The 18,515-nt window shown below is 41.2% G+C and overlaps 1 protein-coding gene across 3 annotated transcripts in view; it reads right to left on the bottom strand.

Annotated features, from left to right (window-relative positions):
• Window positions 1-2,325: 2,325 nt before the first annotated feature.
• The window catches only part of Mrpl39 (mitochondrial ribosomal protein L39), a 44,980-nt gene continuing 28,790 nt past the window's right edge, over window positions 2,326-18,515 (bottom strand). For all 3 annotated transcript variants that reach the window (XM_059277584.1, XM_059277586.1, XM_059277583.1), the window contains 8 exons: window positions 17,254-17,393; window positions 15,858-15,957; window positions 14,840-14,907; window positions 12,119-12,231; window positions 8,965-9,030; window positions 7,553-7,706; window positions 3,476-3,523; window positions 2,326-2,411 (listed from right to left, as the gene is read on the bottom strand). In XM_059277584.1, coding sequence (XP_059133567.1) covers window positions 2,361-2,411; window positions 3,476-3,523; window positions 7,553-7,706; window positions 8,965-9,030; window positions 12,119-12,231; window positions 14,840-14,907; window positions 15,858-15,957; window positions 17,254-17,393 — 740 coding nt within the window. In that variant the 3' untranslated portion in view covers window positions 2,326-2,360. The remainder of the gene's footprint in view (window positions 2,412-3,475; window positions 3,524-7,552; window positions 7,707-8,964; window positions 9,031-12,118; window positions 12,232-14,839; window positions 14,908-15,857; window positions 15,958-17,253; window positions 17,394-18,515) is intronic.

Below are 18,515 nucleotides of genomic sequence, written 5' to 3'. Positions count from 1 at the left end.
TTAATTCTTCAAAATCCTTTTTGCTGCTACAGCCACAAAGTCACAGCATGATAGTAACAGACTGGGTTTTCTACATTACTTTCCTGCAGTTCCAATCAAAGTTCTGAGCATCACAAGGCACTTTAATGCCTTCTTGGAAGAGCTCTGGGCTATACTGCATGCCTAGGCAAGTGACTTGACCCAAGGCTCAGTTTCTCAATCAGTGTATTGTATCTCTATGACTTGTCTATTTTTAAGGATGGTAGGCTTAGATGAAAACCACAGGACAGAGCACGGTGTCTACAGCCTTGTTAAATACAAACCTTGAACATTTCCATTTCTGTCATCTAAATCAATCTACCATAGCAGGTATCCTTAACACTGTAGCTCTCCAACCATAATCCCACTGTAACAGTCCACACAACCCAGATATGGCCCAAAGGCTGGGTCTTCTCTGATGCTCGGCTCTCCTAGACTTCTCTTTGTTGACCAATCTTCATCAGAGATGGGATTATTCCTGACCAACATTTCCAGTCATTCCAAAAATTCCTGGGGCATGAGCAAGGCTGGGTGTGTTTGGAGAGGAAGGTAAGTAATGAGGAAGTGTGAGCGTGCTAATGTGGCTGTGACTGATTTAAATGAGGGGCTGTTTTCTGGGGTTGAGGAAGGAAACAGCAACCCAGTTTTGTACCCAAAAGACTTAAGTGAATAAAGCACTAAATTATATAGGGTATCAAAAGACTCAGCTGGGCACTCAGCCACTCTCCCAGACATTTGCTGAGCTAGAAACTAAGCTTTCCCTACTCACTGTCAACAACTACATAAACACACTAGCAGAGGAGGTGGGGGCAGGGAGTTAGAGGGCAAAGAAAATGTGGCATACTAGAAATTTTCTGAAAATAAGTGGACAGTACCTGAAAGAATGGGGAGACTGGAAGAGAAAGGGGAACTTGAAGAAAAATACATGCAGGCAAAGTATACATACACATAAAGTTAAAATACAGTTAAATTTTTTAAGCAGACCCACTAAGTGCCAAGAAAAATAACTGCTTGAGACCGACACAGCCGTAGAATGTTATAATTTTATAACAACGAAAGCAAGGTCCTAGCAGTGTCCAGAGTGTGCTGGGGCCTAGGGGTGCAGGGCTCCAGGTCCGAAATCCAACAAGAACGGCCTATCAGTCTTATCAGCAGTGTCACTTGCTGGCTGCCAACTGGACTATTTCTGAGTGCTGATAGGAAACTGTTTTTCAAAATAGAATTCTGTATCTAACCAAACAGCTGCTCAAAGGTAAGTGCAGAGAAAAGCCAGTTCCCTCTCCCTCAGTGATTTTCCTGTAGGAAGGACTGGAACGATCAACTCCAGGGAAATGAGAGTTGGGCAAGAAATGGGCACTAGACTGGGGGAGGGGAAGATATCACACAGGGGAAACAGAGTCTTCAGACAAAGACGGCACCCGTTCCAGAAGTGTTCAGAGCAGAATAGGAAAAACGCTTTGTCTTGGCAAAGGTTGCCAAAAAGAATCAGTAATCAAAGTCTGCTCCAAGGTGTGAGGAAGCAGGTATTTTCAGTCACTGTTGGGAACATCCCTTGTCAAAACCTGAATGCAGCAAGTAAGACAAGAGTTATGAAAGGGAATATAAAGCTAATGTCTTTTCTGGCTCTAATACTGTCATGGGTTTTTCACATTTGGTGATAGTTAAATGCATACAAATATATTCAGTAGTTAAAGCGTGAAAATCTGATGTGACACTCCATGGCCTCTGTGTGTTTGTGTGTGTGTGTGTGTGTGTGTGTATTTAAAAACAAACAAACAAACAAAAAACCACCTTTGGAGGCTAGCATCTGGTAGCACCTAACAGTAGCTCCAGAATTGCATCCCTATACAGGTATTCCTATACAGGCAGCACAAAGTAGAACAGACTGAGTGAAATCACCTGCATTCAAATTGTTTCCTCGTTTATGAAATGGAAAATCTGTCCCAAGTTGTGAAAACTAAATAAAGGCTCACACCCTAATTCCAGTACTCTGGAGGCGGAGGCAGGAGGACTGGATAGCAAGTTCCAGGCCAGGCTTAACTATAAACTGAGACCTTGTCTCAAACAAAACAACAGAAAAGCTTTCTGTGGGGGACTTAGCATGTTGGCACACAGTAACTACACAGTTAATGGCATCTTCCATCGACAAACACATTATTTTGGACAAAGATGTTTAGTACACCACTGTTTAAAAACGCAAAAAAATGGCAACACATGTAGTGTATTTTCACATGGAGGTTGTGGACATGGACCTTGCTGAAGTATCCACGGAGCAGAAGCAAACACACATTATATTAAAAGGTTTTATTTTAATTTACTATACATACTTAAATTTTAGAAGGCTACTGGGTAGATACAGTGCTCTCTGTCTGTCTGATTACATCTTCAGTTACCTGTAAAGACAGCCACAGCTTTACTCCTTCACAGCTCTTTCAGGTCACCCTTTACCCACAGTTCAACCCTCCAACCTGTCCCACTTCCCTTCCGTGATTATTACAAAGTTAAACAAGAAAAAAAGACTTAAGAGACAAGTTGCCAATATAAATCTCCAAGTGTATCCCACTTAAAACTATGTAATCAGAGGCATATTATATGTAGGCTTCCCAAGTTTCTCACCTTATTCTGTCTATAGAACAAAAGCATTACTATGAGAAAAATCACTAGAAGTGAAACACAAAGTATTCTTATTCCATGTATTTTGTGTGGGCACATTTCTGTTTGGAACAGATTGTGTTACAGACCCACTGCAAATAGGTACCAGCACATCCCATGGTCCTATTCCATGGACAGAACTGTCATGAAGAAATACACAACTTGAAAATAAACTGGTCATGTGCTTAACGTGTTTGTTGGGTGGCCTTACTTTCCTGTTCACAGAGTGACTGAGTAAGTCGGAAGAGCTGAGGCAGGTCTCAGGGCAGCTCGCGGACAACAAGAGTGAAAGCGGGAAGTGCTCAGGTCAGGAAATGTGACACTCTTACTTATGCAGGTTAAACATTAGAGCCATGTTTTGAACCTAGCTTTTCAGGGCACTCAACATTTAACAGTCACGGCAACTTTAAATCACATAAGCCTTCATTTTTCAAAAGCTCATTAAGTTTACAAAACTAAAAAAAAGGGGGGGACTCAATTAGGGCTAACACAGCTACTAAGAACAATTACCATCACATCATTTCTCTTCCAGTTCTATAGTATCATTTGTATGCTACTAACAAATTTAAAGGCAAATTATAGCTTTATTCCTGCCCAAAGACCTTTGGGGTGATAATCACTACTAGTAAGACAGATTATTACTCTCTGTTTCCTTTGCTTCTCTTCAGCTCCTACCCCTGTTTTGGTGGGGTTTTGTTTGGTTGGCTGTTTTTTGGTTTTTTTGGTATTTTGTTTTATTTGTTTTGGTTTGGCTTTTGGTTGTTTCTTAATTTCTAAAAAGGAAATTTCTGCCGTGAAAACTTACCTTTTTCTGTGATCTTTCCAATAACTTGTCCCATATTGTAAAATGTGCCTGAAAAAGAAAAAATTTGCTATGAATGACATACAGAAGGAAGCTGGAGTTTTCAGATTTCCTTTATCTTTATGTGTAAGTGTTTCCCCTGCATGTATGTTTGTGCACCATATCTGTGCCTGGTGCCTGTGGAGGTCAGACAGGGCATCGAATCCCTGGAACTGGAGTTAAGGATTGTTTTGAGCCATCATATGGGAGGTGTAAGTTGAACCCAGGTCCTCAGTAAGAACAAGTGCTCTTTACTACTGAGCCTTCTGTCCAGCCCCCAAAGAAAGTTCTGTAAAAGTTCCAATCTTTACCTAGCTTTTTCAAGTCATGTGTATGTGTATATCTGTATGTGGGCATGGGCATGTGGAAAGTCCAAGAAGGCCAGAGGCCTCAGATTCGCTGCAGCTGGAGTTAGAGGTGGCTGGAGCCTCCCCGTGGAGGTGCTAAGAACCAAACTCTGGTCCTCTGCAAGAGCAGTGTGTAGTATAACTGCTGAGTCATCTCTCCAGTCCTTTCTGTAGCTTTTTAAACCAAGTAAGAAGATACGCAGAACTGAAGTGTGATTACAAAAGTGAACAGAAGGCTTCTGTAACAACCCCCACCCTCACCACACCACACCCCAAAAAGTAACAACCTAGACACGAAGCCACCAAAGAGAACTCTTAAAAACTGTGATAGGATGCTGGAGTGTAGCTCTCCACAACGGACGGCCTCTGGCGGGGGTGCAGGTGGGGAAGGCCTCAGTTTTCTTAAGGGGCTGGCCACGGAGTTTGACCATGCTCCAGGGAGTATACGGACAACACAGACGGGACCTGTTTTTGTTGATGCTGTTGTTTTTGTTTGTGTTTTGGCAGGGTGGAGGATATCATAAGACTCGGGGAGGCAGACCTGGGAGGACAGGGAAGTGAGTGTGCTTGGGATATATTATGTGAAATTTCCAGATAATCAATAAAAATATTATGTTGGGAAAAAATAAAAGTGACTAGCAGAAGGAACTGCACAGAACCCTCATTTCATTTGGCTGGGACACGCCGTTTTCCTTCACTGTCCTACTACATCACTTCTATCACTGACAGTTTCTTTCTAATGGGAAGCAAAAACTGTGCCCCACTTTCCCCAAGACTACAGTGTTCTCCCGAACTAGCCTATCTGACCCTGCTAGAGGTCATCCTTCCAATCACACAATCACAGGGGTGTCACAGGAACCACCTGCAATGGTGTGATCCTGAAATGACAGACCCGTGACTCAGAAAAATCGCACCATCAAAGAATGAGCAGAAAGCTCATGGATGGTGACGGGGAGGTACAGAGGTGGTCAGTGACCACTTCACACAAAATGAGCTCAGAAAGTCTATACTAAAGGCAAAATTATCCACTATCCACATGCAAACCCTTCTACAGCCAGCATGGTGTGCCGAAGAGGAAGACCTAACCCTCCTGAGGCAGAAGGGACAGCTGGAGAGCAGAACGCAGCCTGGGACCGGGACAGAGCAGACGGAGGAGTTGGCCTGCAGTAAGGCCAGCCGGGTAGACCCCGCAGGACTTAGTGACACAGGACAGAGTTGGGTTGTTTGAGGGAGACCATTGGAAAGCTGGGGCAGGAATTACACAATCTGTACATGGTGCCCACCTGTGATCCCAGCTTTCAAAGGCAGGAGGGTCAGAAGACCAAGGTCACCATAATCTACACAGTGACTTCAAGGTGAGCCTGGACTACAGGAGACATTGTCTCAAAAAAGAAAGAAAGAAAAAAGAAAGAAAAGAAAAGAAAAAAAAACAAATATCTTTTCATTTTATTTTAATATTTTTTCACTTAAAATATTTTAAGCAAATATAGTCTAAAGTTGAACTGAAGGGCAGAGGAATTATAATAGTTCAAACAATTCTGGTAGGTACCAACATGGCTCGGAGGTTAAAAGCAGTGGCTGTTCTAAAGGAGCCGGGTTCAATTCCTAACACCTACACGCTGGCTCATAACCATCAGGAACTCTACTTCCACAGGATCTGGTGCCATCTTCTGGCCTCTACAGACCACACGGTACAGATACACATGCAGACAAAAACACTCACACACATAAAAGGAATAATTTTTTTTAAGTGAACAGCCAGCCAGGCGGTGGCGATGAATGCCTCTGATCCCAGTACTTGGGAGACAGAGACAGGCAGATCTCTAAGTACAAGGCTAGCTTGGTCTACAGAGTGAGTTCCAGGACAGCCAGGGACACACAGAGAAACCTTGTCTCGAAAAAAAACAAAAAAGAAAAAGGTAAACAAACAGATGGTTTGACTACAAATTAGAGGCTACACTGTGGAGGGTAAGGATGAAAGCAGGTCATAGTATGGAGCTATGCAGCGGATGGGTTAGAATCAGACTGTGCTCTGAGGTAGGAGTAGAAAGGATTTGCTAACAAATGGAAGAACGAACCGAGGATTCTCTCAAATTAGAAATGGGGACAACTAGGGAAAGAAGCATGTGTGCGGAGAAATCCAACGTGCAACGTGGATGTCGTCACACTGGTGAGAGTGGATTCCTGATTCTGTCCTACTGTCCAGCCCTTTCTATACCAGTCTTGACCGCTGCAGCTATAAATAAACAGGCTGTGAAGTCAAGACGATGCCTCCCATGTTGGAATCGACCAAAACCAGTTAACTATTGTGATTCCTCTGCCCTTTAGTTCAACTTTAGGCTATATGTGCTAAAAAAAAAAAAAAAAAATGTTAAATGAAAAAATATTTAAATGAAAAGATATTCCATATTAATATATTAGAAAATTAGACATATTAAAGGTAACAATTCTTTCCAAACTACTACAGAGGCTTAGAGAAATTCCTGCTATCATTCCAAAAAGATTACACTAAAGTTAAATGACGTGCAAAGGAATTACAGTAGTTAAATTTTTATGTGAATACACACACACACACACACACACACACACACACACACACACACACACGAAGCTTATAAAAGGAATTCCATGTGGCTCTTCCAAATGTCCCTAGAGTAAGCTGTTCCTCGACTTACTCCTCCACCCCACACTGCCGTCCCTCTCCCACCTAAACCATTCCTCCCATTCCTGCCCTCTCCTCCTTCCCATCACGTGTTTACAGCCCCTCTTCCGCACCATCCCCCACTCCCAGCTGAGCGATTGATAACTGAAGGGGAGGAAGAGTCAGTTTCCTTTAAGGGTGGGGCCCTGGTAAGCCCACCACACTCTAATGGGTGACCTCAGACCCATGAGAACATGGGTGGTACAAACTGGACCCGGTGGGAAATACAAAAAAGGATGACACAGAGTTGGAAAGGAGTAGAAAATAATGGATCTAAGAGGACTTGGAGGAGGAGGGTAAATATGACCAAAATACATTGTATACGTGAAATATTATTAAAATTAATAAAAACATATCGGCGAGTATCATGGCACATGCCTTTAATCTCAGCACTTTGGAGGAGAAGCAAGTGGACACCTGTGAGATTAAGGCCAAGCTAGTCTACATAGTGAGTTCCAGAATATCCAGGGGTATAGAGAGAGCCTGCCTCAAACAAACAACAAATATATTGAAAAAACAAAAATAAAAAGGCAACTTTGACAAAGAACAATAAAATGGAACAAATTATTCTACCCTATTTGGTGCCCCATTTATAGCTACAATAACTAACACTGTGGGTATGGAAGAGAGATGGGTACACGTGATCAGTGGAACGGAAATGAAACCCCACCCAGCAGATTTTCCGACAGCCATGTCCATACCCTGACTGTATTACCACTGAAGAAACCAGACACAGGTGCATGACACCTATTCTTTCTTATAACATAATTACCACAAAATGCTACTTTGGAAAATTAAAAATGCTATCTCAATTTGATTCCTTGAATGAACCTTTGCTCCTGAATAAATCTACTTTACATTATAAAGGAGCTTGCAAAGTTATTAGTAGAACACAAGGAAAATGAAAATGCGTGTTCTTCAAATTTACGTAAAATCAAGTCTAGAATCAGCCCATCCCCAAACTAGAAGCCGTGGCGCTTCGACTTTACTTACTCTCAAGTGGGTGGGTAAAGACAGGCCCTGAAATCTTCGTATGAGGTTCGGCTGCGGGGACGGAAGGTTGTGGACGGCTGACACTTCAAACTGGAAACAAACACTAGTTCTTGGGATAAGAGGGCCTTCACTCACATCAATGAAGTCTCCAATTCTGGTTTGATAGAAAAATAAATAAGAAAGCACTAATATCAAATCACAGTAGCCTAAAAAAAACCTACTTCTCCTTCCTGCTGGATCTCAATAAAAACAATCTGCCCAATCCATCTCTAACAACCCCGACATACAATGCCAAAAGAAGAAACTGGAAATTGGAAGAGAAATCTCTTTCTTAATTAGGATTCATATAAATATAAAGGATTTTGAGAGTTATGGAATGCATCATGCCATCAATCAAGCACATTCAACTTGTATAAGACTGACAACCTACAGCCTTACAATAACCCACAGTAGCCAAGTCTACAATCCGGTATGCAGGACGGACTGAATGCAGAAAAAAAGGACTGTCTCCAGAAGAAAAAACACCCTGGGACTTTGGAACTGGGGAAAAGGCTCAGAGTTATAACAGCACTTGATGAGCAAGCCTAAAGACCTGAGTTCGATACTCAGCACCCACACAAAAGCCAAGCATAGCTACACATGCCTCTAACTCCCGTTACATGAGGGGCAGGGACAGATGATCCCAGGACTGCACTTGCTGACCAGTGTAGCTGAAGCTACAAGCTTCCTGTTCAGTGAGAGCCTTTTCTCAGGGGATAAGGCGGAGAGCAACAGAAGACCCTCAGCGTCCACCTCTGAAAGAGTTTGCACCATGAGCGCCTCTTCTCTCCCGTCTCTCCTCTCTCCTTCCCTCCCCCCATCCCACTCTGGAAACTGCTCGCCATGGGAAACCATCAACATAAGCAGTAGATTTTCTTCATCTCTGCATCAGAGAATACATTCCAATTCAATTTACATGAACCATAAGTAACAAATTAGCACTCACGGTTCTTCTATACACAAAACTAGTGTGTCCAATTCCTATCTGAACGTTTTGCCCAATTTCAAAATCAAAAATCTTCAACTGAATAAAAATAAATCACAAAATCACATGTGGTAGCATATGCCTGTAATCCCAGCACTCAGAAGGCTGAAGCAGGAGCATCACATATGTAAGGCCAGTTTATAGGAGACCCTATCTCACGCGAACACAGAAAGGTTAAAAAAAAAAAATGCATAAAATGAAAAACACAAACCACAACTGTCGCTGGAGATCATGTGATCTCTAGGTTGCCACGTGAATACTAACAAAGCAACGGAGTGAGGTGATGCTAGCACGACACAGTAGACAAGCATTTCCTCTGGCCAACACACTGCCCCAGGGTAACAATCCAGGCTTACTGTAGCATAGCCACCCAACTGTAGACTCTTACCTGTGTAACTTGACTATTCTCTCGGGATTCTGAGATGCCTTCTCTTCTATGAAGTCCACTTTATACCTGAGAAGTACACAAAAAGAAAAAAAAAAGTCAAACCCTAAAGATGCCTCGTTTCCACTTCAGCTGCAGGGTTGTTTCAGCTGGAGCTTCCTTCTCCACACTCCCGCTTCTCAGGCTAGATCCCACGGCTCCACCAAATAGATCCCACGGCTCCACCAAATAGATCCCACGGCTCCACCAAACAGATCCCACGGCTCCACCAAACACCTCTTAGATCCCACAGCTCCACCAAACACCTCTTAGATCCTACGGCTCCACCAAACGCCTCTTAGATCCCACAGCTCCACCAAACACCTCTTAGATCCCACAGCTCCACCAAACAGATCCCACGGCTCCACCAAACACCTCTTAGATCCCACAGCTCCACCAAACAGATCCCACGGCTCCACCAAACACCTCTTAGATCCCACAGCTCCACCAAACAGATCCCACGGCTCCACCAAACACCTCTTAGATCCCACAGCTCCACCAAATGCCTCTCACTAAATCCACAGCACCTGATCATTGTCAGTGGACACTTCTGATCCTTCACTCCGCTCATCTCCACTTCTCGAAGCATCCTTTCCACGGGCCTCAGTGACGTGCCCAGCTGCCTGCTAAGCTAGCTCTTCGGCCACCCTCCATTTCCCTTTCTCTTACAGACAGTCTGTCCTAGACCCTCATTTTCACGTAAGCATCTGCCTGAAAGCAGCTTCCTGACTTACAATTGCTTCCACTGACGCAGTTAAATCTCCCACACCTCTGCCCCCAATCCATGACTCTCTTCTGCGCTGGAGATCCAACGCAAACACTTTAGACCACCAGTCACCAAACAGAACAACAAAAAGTCTCCTTCTTTTCTAATTTAAACATGTTTTTCATGAGTTTCCTATCTTAATATGGTAACATAACTGTTCATGTGTTTAAGTGAAAAAACCAGAGATTTCCTTGATTCTTCTAACACCATACCCTGTATCCACTGCACCAAAGTCCTATCAATTCTAATGCCTGAAGTCTCTGAGCTTACCCAGCTCTGTCAGTATAACTAATTAATACACATGCAGAACTCGAAACCCAGGTAAAAGCTTACTAAGAACTTGTCCATTTATCCTCAAGTGTCAAGTAGATATCAAGTGAGCATGAACATGAGGTCATGAATTGTGGGTGCAGTGGGGAGCACTGACTTACACCTGTCATCCTTTTTCCACCAGACACCCAGTGCAGATGGAGGGGTGAATTCCCCTAAATATGTGTCTGCCCTAACCCTCCTTTATGAGATGCTCTTGTGACTGTGAGGCAAAGCCAATGTTGGTACCTTCCTTTCTCTCAGACTGAAAGGTCAAGTCACTAAATGACCTTCCACAGTCCACTATTCCTGTGCTCTTAAACTTATCCAGAACTATCCACCTTCTTCCCATCACACAAAGAGTAGATACCAATGTCCCAAAGCTCCTTACAGACTGACGGTTGAGTGGAAAAAAGGAAAATTCCACCAAACACAGGATGGAAGCTAAAAGCACACTGTGAGTAACACAGCTATGGAGCACTTAGATTCGGGAAGTAACAAAGAACTATGCCCTACATGTAAATGCACACTGGACTCTGAGCATCTGGGACTGGAAATATAAAATCTTTAGCAGCTTTGATACTGATCATACGTTAAATTAACACTTTAGTATCACTGATTTTCTTTTAACATTTTTAATGTAGCTACTAGAAAAGTTAATAAAATTAGATAAACAGTTTAATCATATTTCTATTGGAAACTGTGTGCCTCGACTTTTGTCAGGAAAGAAGCTGATAAGTTCTCATAACCCAGGAATTGGGTTGATGTCTTACAGCATCAACGCTATAGGATGGTTTGACCTATGGTACTAGGTACTAGCTAAACTTTAGTTCAGTTAAACAATACATTAGTACAAAGTGCACTGAGTGAGGATATGCTATAAGCATTTCACAGGAAAGGGCTTCACGGCCAATCCCTTGGAAAACACTGTCTTCTACCCTTCGGGAGGCCTTGTCTTGCAACTGGGCTAACTGTGGATTTTTCACTTCTGCATTAATTAATGTCTCTGGAAGACACTACGAGGTATACTGCTTTGCAAAAGATGCCAAGCTAGAGAATAAGTTGAAGAGTCTATATCCCTGTGAGAGTCTGTGAGTCCACAGCTACACACCTAAGGCAATTCTAATCCACGTCCTTTACCGATTCCAGGTATACACTGCGGCTTTAGGCTACAATGTCTTTTGTTTCAACACAGATCTCCCTTTCCAGTCACTGTAACGTTTCTTAGTACATGAATACCTAGATTCATTTTGCTCCTAACAGCACAAGCAGAAGGGAAACTACAAATTTTAAGGGGAAAAGAGACTTGACAAGCCAAGCAGGAACTGAAATGTTGAAAAATCTATCAGACGGCTATTTCACACAAAGAAAAGTATGACCTAAATGCATAAGTATTGTCCAAACTACTTGAGTTTTCAGTCTTAACCTTTTTCTCTTGGAGTAGAAGAACAAGAGGAAAAGGCTGCCATGTGCCCAAAACAATACCGTTGTTTAGCACAGGTTATCACTTCAGAGTGGAGCAAAAGCGGAATCACACTACCTCGATAAAGAGAAGGGCAGGCCTAAAAACAGAAACTACAACACAGTGAGGAAATCACTGACGGAGTAAGGACCACTTTCCTCAGGGACTCAGCAATGAGACGAACACAGACAACACAGAAAGAAAAACGTGATCAAGAAAAAGAAATCATAGAACAAAAAGTAAACTTAAATGAAGCCTTATGTACATCAAATATAAAAACTCCTGCTGAGCATGGAAGTGTAAGAGGCCCACAACCCCAGGTATTCCAAACATAAAGACAAGAAAATGAGAACTTCCAAGTCTGCCTGCACAACTTAGTGAGACCGCATCTCAAAATCAGAAGTAAAAGGGGGGCTGGAAATACAGCTCAGTGGTAGAATACCTGCTAGGAAGCACAAGGCCCAAGGTTCACCCCAGTACCCGAGAAGAATATATGTAAGGAAAATAAAGTGACAAAATTACTGAAAAGCTGAGTTTTCCTCGTTACATGCTATTCTTGAGAGAATGTAGCCAATGCTTACTTGTTATGTTGAAATATTTCTAATGCCACTTTTGCATCAACCTCCAGAGTTTCGAAGGGAAGGTCCCTATAAATTAGAGCATGGGCATCTTTTGTGAAAGAACGTAGGTTCTCCTGAAAAACAAAACTAACCATTAGGACCCACTCGCCCAGAAGCGTTTCTCCTTAGGTCAGAAAGACAAAACCGGACACTCAGTGCTACAGATCCAAGTTTACAAGGAGGAAAAACTAATTTGTTACGACATTTTTCATTCACGGTGTTTGAGGATGTAGACTACACACATTCTTTCAATTTCACAACTAAAACACTTGTAAGATATCATACTAGTCAGTAAAAACTGTTAAAGATAAATCTGCAGAGAAAATTTTAGCATTTCACCCAAAATATAAAAATAAATGTTTACTAAAATTATAACACAGCAAGTAAAAACATTCATAAGCAGTGAGACATAGAAGATGCATACGGTGTACACATGACTAAAACTATGTTCAATAAATGCGTGAGAAAAATATCACTGTTTTCATCCCTCAGTTTCACTGGTCAGGGAGTGTCAGCAAATCCCCAGCCAATGAGGACTGCAGTCAGTTGAGGGTTTGTTACGTATGTCGCTGCTATTTGGGTCAGATTTTCATGTCTGATTCTTTAGTTAAACTCCCTCCTTTTTTAAAAAAAAAAAAAAGTTATTTATTTTATTTGTCTGTCTGTATGTGCACGTGCCCACAGAAGCCAGGAGGGGGTGTCAGGTCTATTAGAACTGGAGTTACAGGCACTTGGGAGCTGCCTGATGTAGGTAGGTGCTAGGAACAGAACCCGGGTCCTCAGTGAAAACAGCAAGAGCTCTTTTCATTGCCTGGCTATCTCTCCAGCCTCCTCTCCCTCTTGGTATGACTCCTGCATATACAGAACTCCTACTGTATACAAAAGACTGAAATAGTGTAAGGTGGTTGTTTTCAAATTCCGCTCTGCTGTGGGATGGTCTGTATGTCAAATGTGTTGCTGATTGGTCAATAAATAAATCACTGATTGGCCAGTGGCCAGGCAGGAAGTATAGGCGGGACTAACAGAGAGGAGAATTGAGAGAACAGGAAGCTGGGTGGGGAGAGACACTGCCAGCTGCAGTCAGGACAAGGAAGATGTAAAGTACCAGTAAGCCACAAGCCACGTGGCAAGGTATAGATTTATAGAAATGGATTAATTTAAGCTGTAAGAACAGTTAGCAAGAAGCCTGCCACGGCCATACAGTTTGTAACCAATATAAGTCTCTGTGTTTACTTGGTCGGGTCTGAGCAGCTGTGGGTCTGGCAGGTGAGAGAGATTTGTCCTGAGGTGGGCCAGGCAGGAAAACTCTAGCTACACTGCTCTAGGAATCCAGGTCCCCTAACACAACATTAACAAGTTCAGCTCACACATCCACATCCACATGTATATGATATGTGTGTGTGTATAATATATATGTACTCAATGTGTGTGTCTGTGTGTCTGTGTAGTGGGTGGTAGATGTGAACCTGCTGGGGTGGGGGATACATGCTGAGGCCAGAAGAGAACATCAGTTATCAGGTGTCCTGCTCTATCACTCTCTACCATATTCCCATCAAACAGTGTCGGTCACAGGACCTGAACCTAGGCTGGTGATCAGCAAACCCCCAACGATCCTCCCCTCTCTGCTCCAACACCCCCAACAGTGCAAGGGGTTACAAGTAGGTGCAGTCACACTCGGCTTTTTTCATGGGTACTAGAGATTTGAACTCAGATCCTCATGCTGTCACAGCATCTTAATTACAGAATTTTGATTGCTGTGATAAAACACCATGAACACAAGCATGGTCATGGAGAAGGAAAGTTTATTTCGTTCATAATTCTACATCATGACCCATCATCTAAGGAGGAGTTGATGCAGAGGCCATGGAGTAGTACTGCTTAATGGCCTGCTTCCATGGCTTGCTCAGCTGACCTTCTTATGCATCCAGGACCACCAGCCCAGGGATAGCACCACCCACAATGAACTGGGCCCTCCCACATCAATCACTAATTAAGAAAACTCTCTACAGAGTTGGCCACAGGCCAATCTGGTGGGGACATTTTCTCAGCTGAAGTTCATTCTTCCCCTAGGAGTCTAGCTTCTGTCAAGTTGAAAAAAGCTAGACAGCATATATAGCTAGTGTTCTTACTAAGCCATCTCTCCAGCCCAGCTTCTATATCTTATATTCTGGACATCCTAAAACTACTACCTTAAGAAAGGCACCTCAAAAGCTAGGCATGGTGGCGCACACCTTTAATCCCAGCACTCAGGAGGCAGGGGCAGGTGGATCTCTGTGAGTCTGAGGTCAACTGATCTACATAGTTAGTTCCAGGCCAGCCAGGCTATACTGTAAGACTCTTGTCTTATGGGGAAACAAAGAAAAAATAAGTAAACAAACAAAAAACAGAAAGTCAAGCAAGACAAAAAACTACAAAATGTCTGACTTCACTATTGTGAATATCCTAATCCAAACATATGTCACAAGTAAGCTGACAAATCATTAACAGATATAGAGTAATAGAGAAAGCATGGATGGGCAAATGACAGATTGGTGACTGACAGGCACATAGATAATAAATACTCATAGAGAGAGGTTCTCTTAAGTGTCTTCAATGTGCAGTACCATTCAGTAGTATTAACAGTACTATTTTATCAGAGTGTAACACACACTCAAAAAATAATACTCCAAAGAGTATACTTACTTTCGTTGGCATCCATTCATCCAGTCTCTTATCCAAAATGACATCATAGCAGAAAGCCCCAGCAATTACTGTAAATCCAACAGCAAGGAAAAAGAAAAAGGAACACAAATCTGTTAGGGCAAGAAGTTTCTAATCTATAACAATTGATTAGTTAGGTCATAGAATGCAATTGCCCCAAACTCTACAAATTATAAAACTATTTTCATACCCCAGGTGCATGCTAGGGCATCATAAAACTCCTATCAAAAACACCAGTTCGTCTTTTGTCAATCCAAAGAGCATCATTTTTTCTAAACATTCACACTTTCTTCAGGGATATTACACTATAGGGATCTCAAATGGATGCTGGATACAAAACTACAAAGGGATAACACTTAAGTAGATGTATGACTAAACACGCAGGAAATGCCCAGTTTCTTCATAATATCTTAGATATCTTTATTTTTTTTATTTTTTGTTCTTAGAATCATTATCTGAGCTTCTTTCATGTATTTTGGCACACACACACACACACACACACATACATAAGCACACATACATAAACACACATACACATATATATTAGTTTCACACATTGCTGCTACACATAATAATGAGAAATTCTGATTTTAACATGGTTAGATTCTTATCCTTACACCTCATCTATGTGGTACCCCTCTGGTCATGTTTCTGAAGAATGGAACCACCCCTAAGCACAGTTCTTCTCAGCAGCCTACCCATCTTTCCATTTCCTCACCCTCCCACAAATTCAATTCAGAAACAGTCTTTTTAAAAAAACAAAACACTATGACAGTGTAATTCCTTAACATTTGTATTCAAGAGTAACTAATTTTGTGTTAATTACTGACATCAAATTACTTCACATTTCATCCTAACAGTAATTTTATTACCTACAATACATGAAGCACGTGCACAGTCTTATACTAGATAAAATCAGAAATAAACTCTGTACATAATCAAAAATAAATACCAAAATATTCACAGATCTTAAAAGTAAAAATAGTTATGTATATATTACCAGGAACTTCTGGTGCTCTGACCAAGCTGACCACATAATCATCTTTGAATGCCCTTTCTACTACACAGCCCATCATCATAGCACAGGAACGCCAATAAGCCTAAAGAAAGAAACATACACATAAATGTAACACACTAAGATTCACTCAAGTTTCTACATTATTAAAACTGAAATCATCTCTTGGCTTAGCACATATTTTTCCAATACCTGCCCATTCATCCAGAGCAATTATGCCATTAATACAATCAAAATCTATTGTGCTTTTGCCAAAATACCTAGGTTCACATCCAGACTTTACCACTTTGTAACTAGTAGCCTTAGTCAAGTTGTGGATGCTCTCTTTATCATTTGTTCATGGCAAATAGGAAGAAATGCACCTACTCTCTAGAGTTTATATGAGACAAAATGAACACCTATAAATTACTTAAACCAGTACCTCATGCATAATAGATACTCAGTGTTACTACTACTAAAGCTTCTATCATCTTCTTGTTTAAGTACATCATTTCAACAGATGTTTATCAAACACTTCCTGATGTGAAGGACTAGATCCAAAAAGGAAATTATCTCTGCATTCACAGAAGCAGGAATCTAATGCACCCAGCAATAAGATGAAAATACTGTATATAGAGACACTAGCCAAGTGTTGCTAGAGCCTAAAGAATTTTGACAAGCAGAGACCTGGTAGGTTCCACAGAGCAGATGTTATTTTAACTGAACCACAGAACATAAACAGAATTTTAAAGGGGAGAGAAAGCGATCTGCATTGAAGGAAGAGCACTGGCAAAAGCAGGCAGGATAATAAAGCATAAATCATTAGTCACCAAGTACTCTCATGTGGCCAGAGCAAGGAAGAGGGGAAAAGATCCAGTAGGAGGGAAGACTAAGAGAGCAGGCTGGAGGCACATCATGCAAGCCCCAGAAAGCTATGTTAACTCTACCATGCAGGCAAGTTCTTCACGGATAAATGACATGACCCCCAAAAAGTCACTAATAAAACTTGATAGAACTGTAAAGGGTGATGTTTTAAGTAGTAAAAATAAGGGAGTTGGGGGTGGAACAGAGTCAAAAAGTTACGAAAATCATCCACAGAAGATGGTCTGATTTCAGACCAAATTCAAGTTGTATCAGTAGGAGTGGAACTCCCAATTATATAGAGGGTTACCAAAAGTTATGAGCATAAATGACATGCCCTATAGTTTTCTCAATCCAAAATACAGACAAGTTGATACCACTAGTATTTTGAGCTACAAAAATACCTAAGCTGCCCAGTAAAATACTATCTAGTAGATACCACATATGAGTTTGGCCATATTTTTAGATTTTATACTTCATAGAACATAAGTTTGATTTAAAAGGAGAAGAAAAAAAAAAACTGGAGGAGGCAGGAAAATACCTTATTCACTTCTGTTGGGTCAGGGTCTTTGAAGGTAAGAAATTTAATCTCACAGGACTTGGTCAAAGGCTTATACATGCCCCATGGTTGTCCGTCCACAAGAGCCAAAATGGATTTCCTGCAGTACCACTCACTTAAATCTAGGAACACAAAATTGATTGGTGATCTAAATCTAACAAAATCCAAAGTGAAAAGCTACATGTTTAAGTGCTACATTCTGAGACAATGAAAAGCAAAATTCTGCCAATTATTCTTGCAGAAATACTATATATTATACATATGACAAATTTAAAAAGAAAACATCAACACACAGAGACATTATTAACCAATTACTCAAACCTTTAACAAAATTTATTAAAGCTAAGTGTAATCTTAAGTTAATTTGCCAGTTAATAAAATAATCTTCAAAGACCTATATCAATTAAATATTCAAAGAGAAACAACATGGACACATGGCTTGATTCGTACACAAGTCAGAAGAAAAGGAAAATATATCTACACTCACATAAATCTGTTTAAATTATCCTTGAGTCTTGCTCCCAAACCACCTCTTTCTGCCATTATTCCATTACACAGACATTTCAAACTAAATAATGCAATTACCATTGTAAGATTATAAATGTGAATTCACATGTAAACCAGTCACCTCTAATCTGTTCCATTGCCCTACCCTAAGAAATTCTAACCCTGGTCACACATTTTACACATACTCACAAAAATGATGAAACTAGAGTCTAACATATAAACTAGTACAAAAGTTCCATAACCAGGGGTCAAGATGAGGACGGCTCAGAAACTTCATCTCTGCAGACGGTATGTATAGAGCTCCATTCCGGCCTTAGGTTTGTCTTACCCTCCTCTGTAATCTCCTACTGTCTACCACAGCACAGGCTAAGAAATACATGAAAATCAAATGACTAATTATCATCAGTGCTTGTTTAAGAGTCAAGAGTAGAGGGAGATTGAGTACACATGCCTTAAGCCAGTTTCAGCTGGCAACTAATCCTGTCAGTTACTTAAATGGTATTATTACTGAGTCTCTTAAAGTTTAAACTACACAGCCAATCATTCCTATCTACTATTTGGGAGATATTTAAATTTAAATATCATATCTATCAAAGCCCTACCCAAATGTCTTTAGCCCCTTCATTTCCACACCAAATCATATGTAAGCCCAAGGATCTCTCTAACAGTACATACAAAACAATTAACTTTAACATTCACTGCACTTAGCATTTCCATTCACACATTTAGTACCTATA

Source organism: Peromyscus eremicus, chromosome 12 (genome assembly GCF_949786415.1).
Source record: "Peromyscus eremicus chromosome 12, PerEre_H2_v1, whole genome shotgun sequence".
Taxonomy (NCBI): Eukaryota; Metazoa; Chordata; class Mammalia; order Rodentia; family Cricetidae; genus Peromyscus; species Peromyscus eremicus.
Note: the sequence above shows the minus strand (reverse complement) of the source record. Positions and strands in the feature narration are given on the sequence as shown.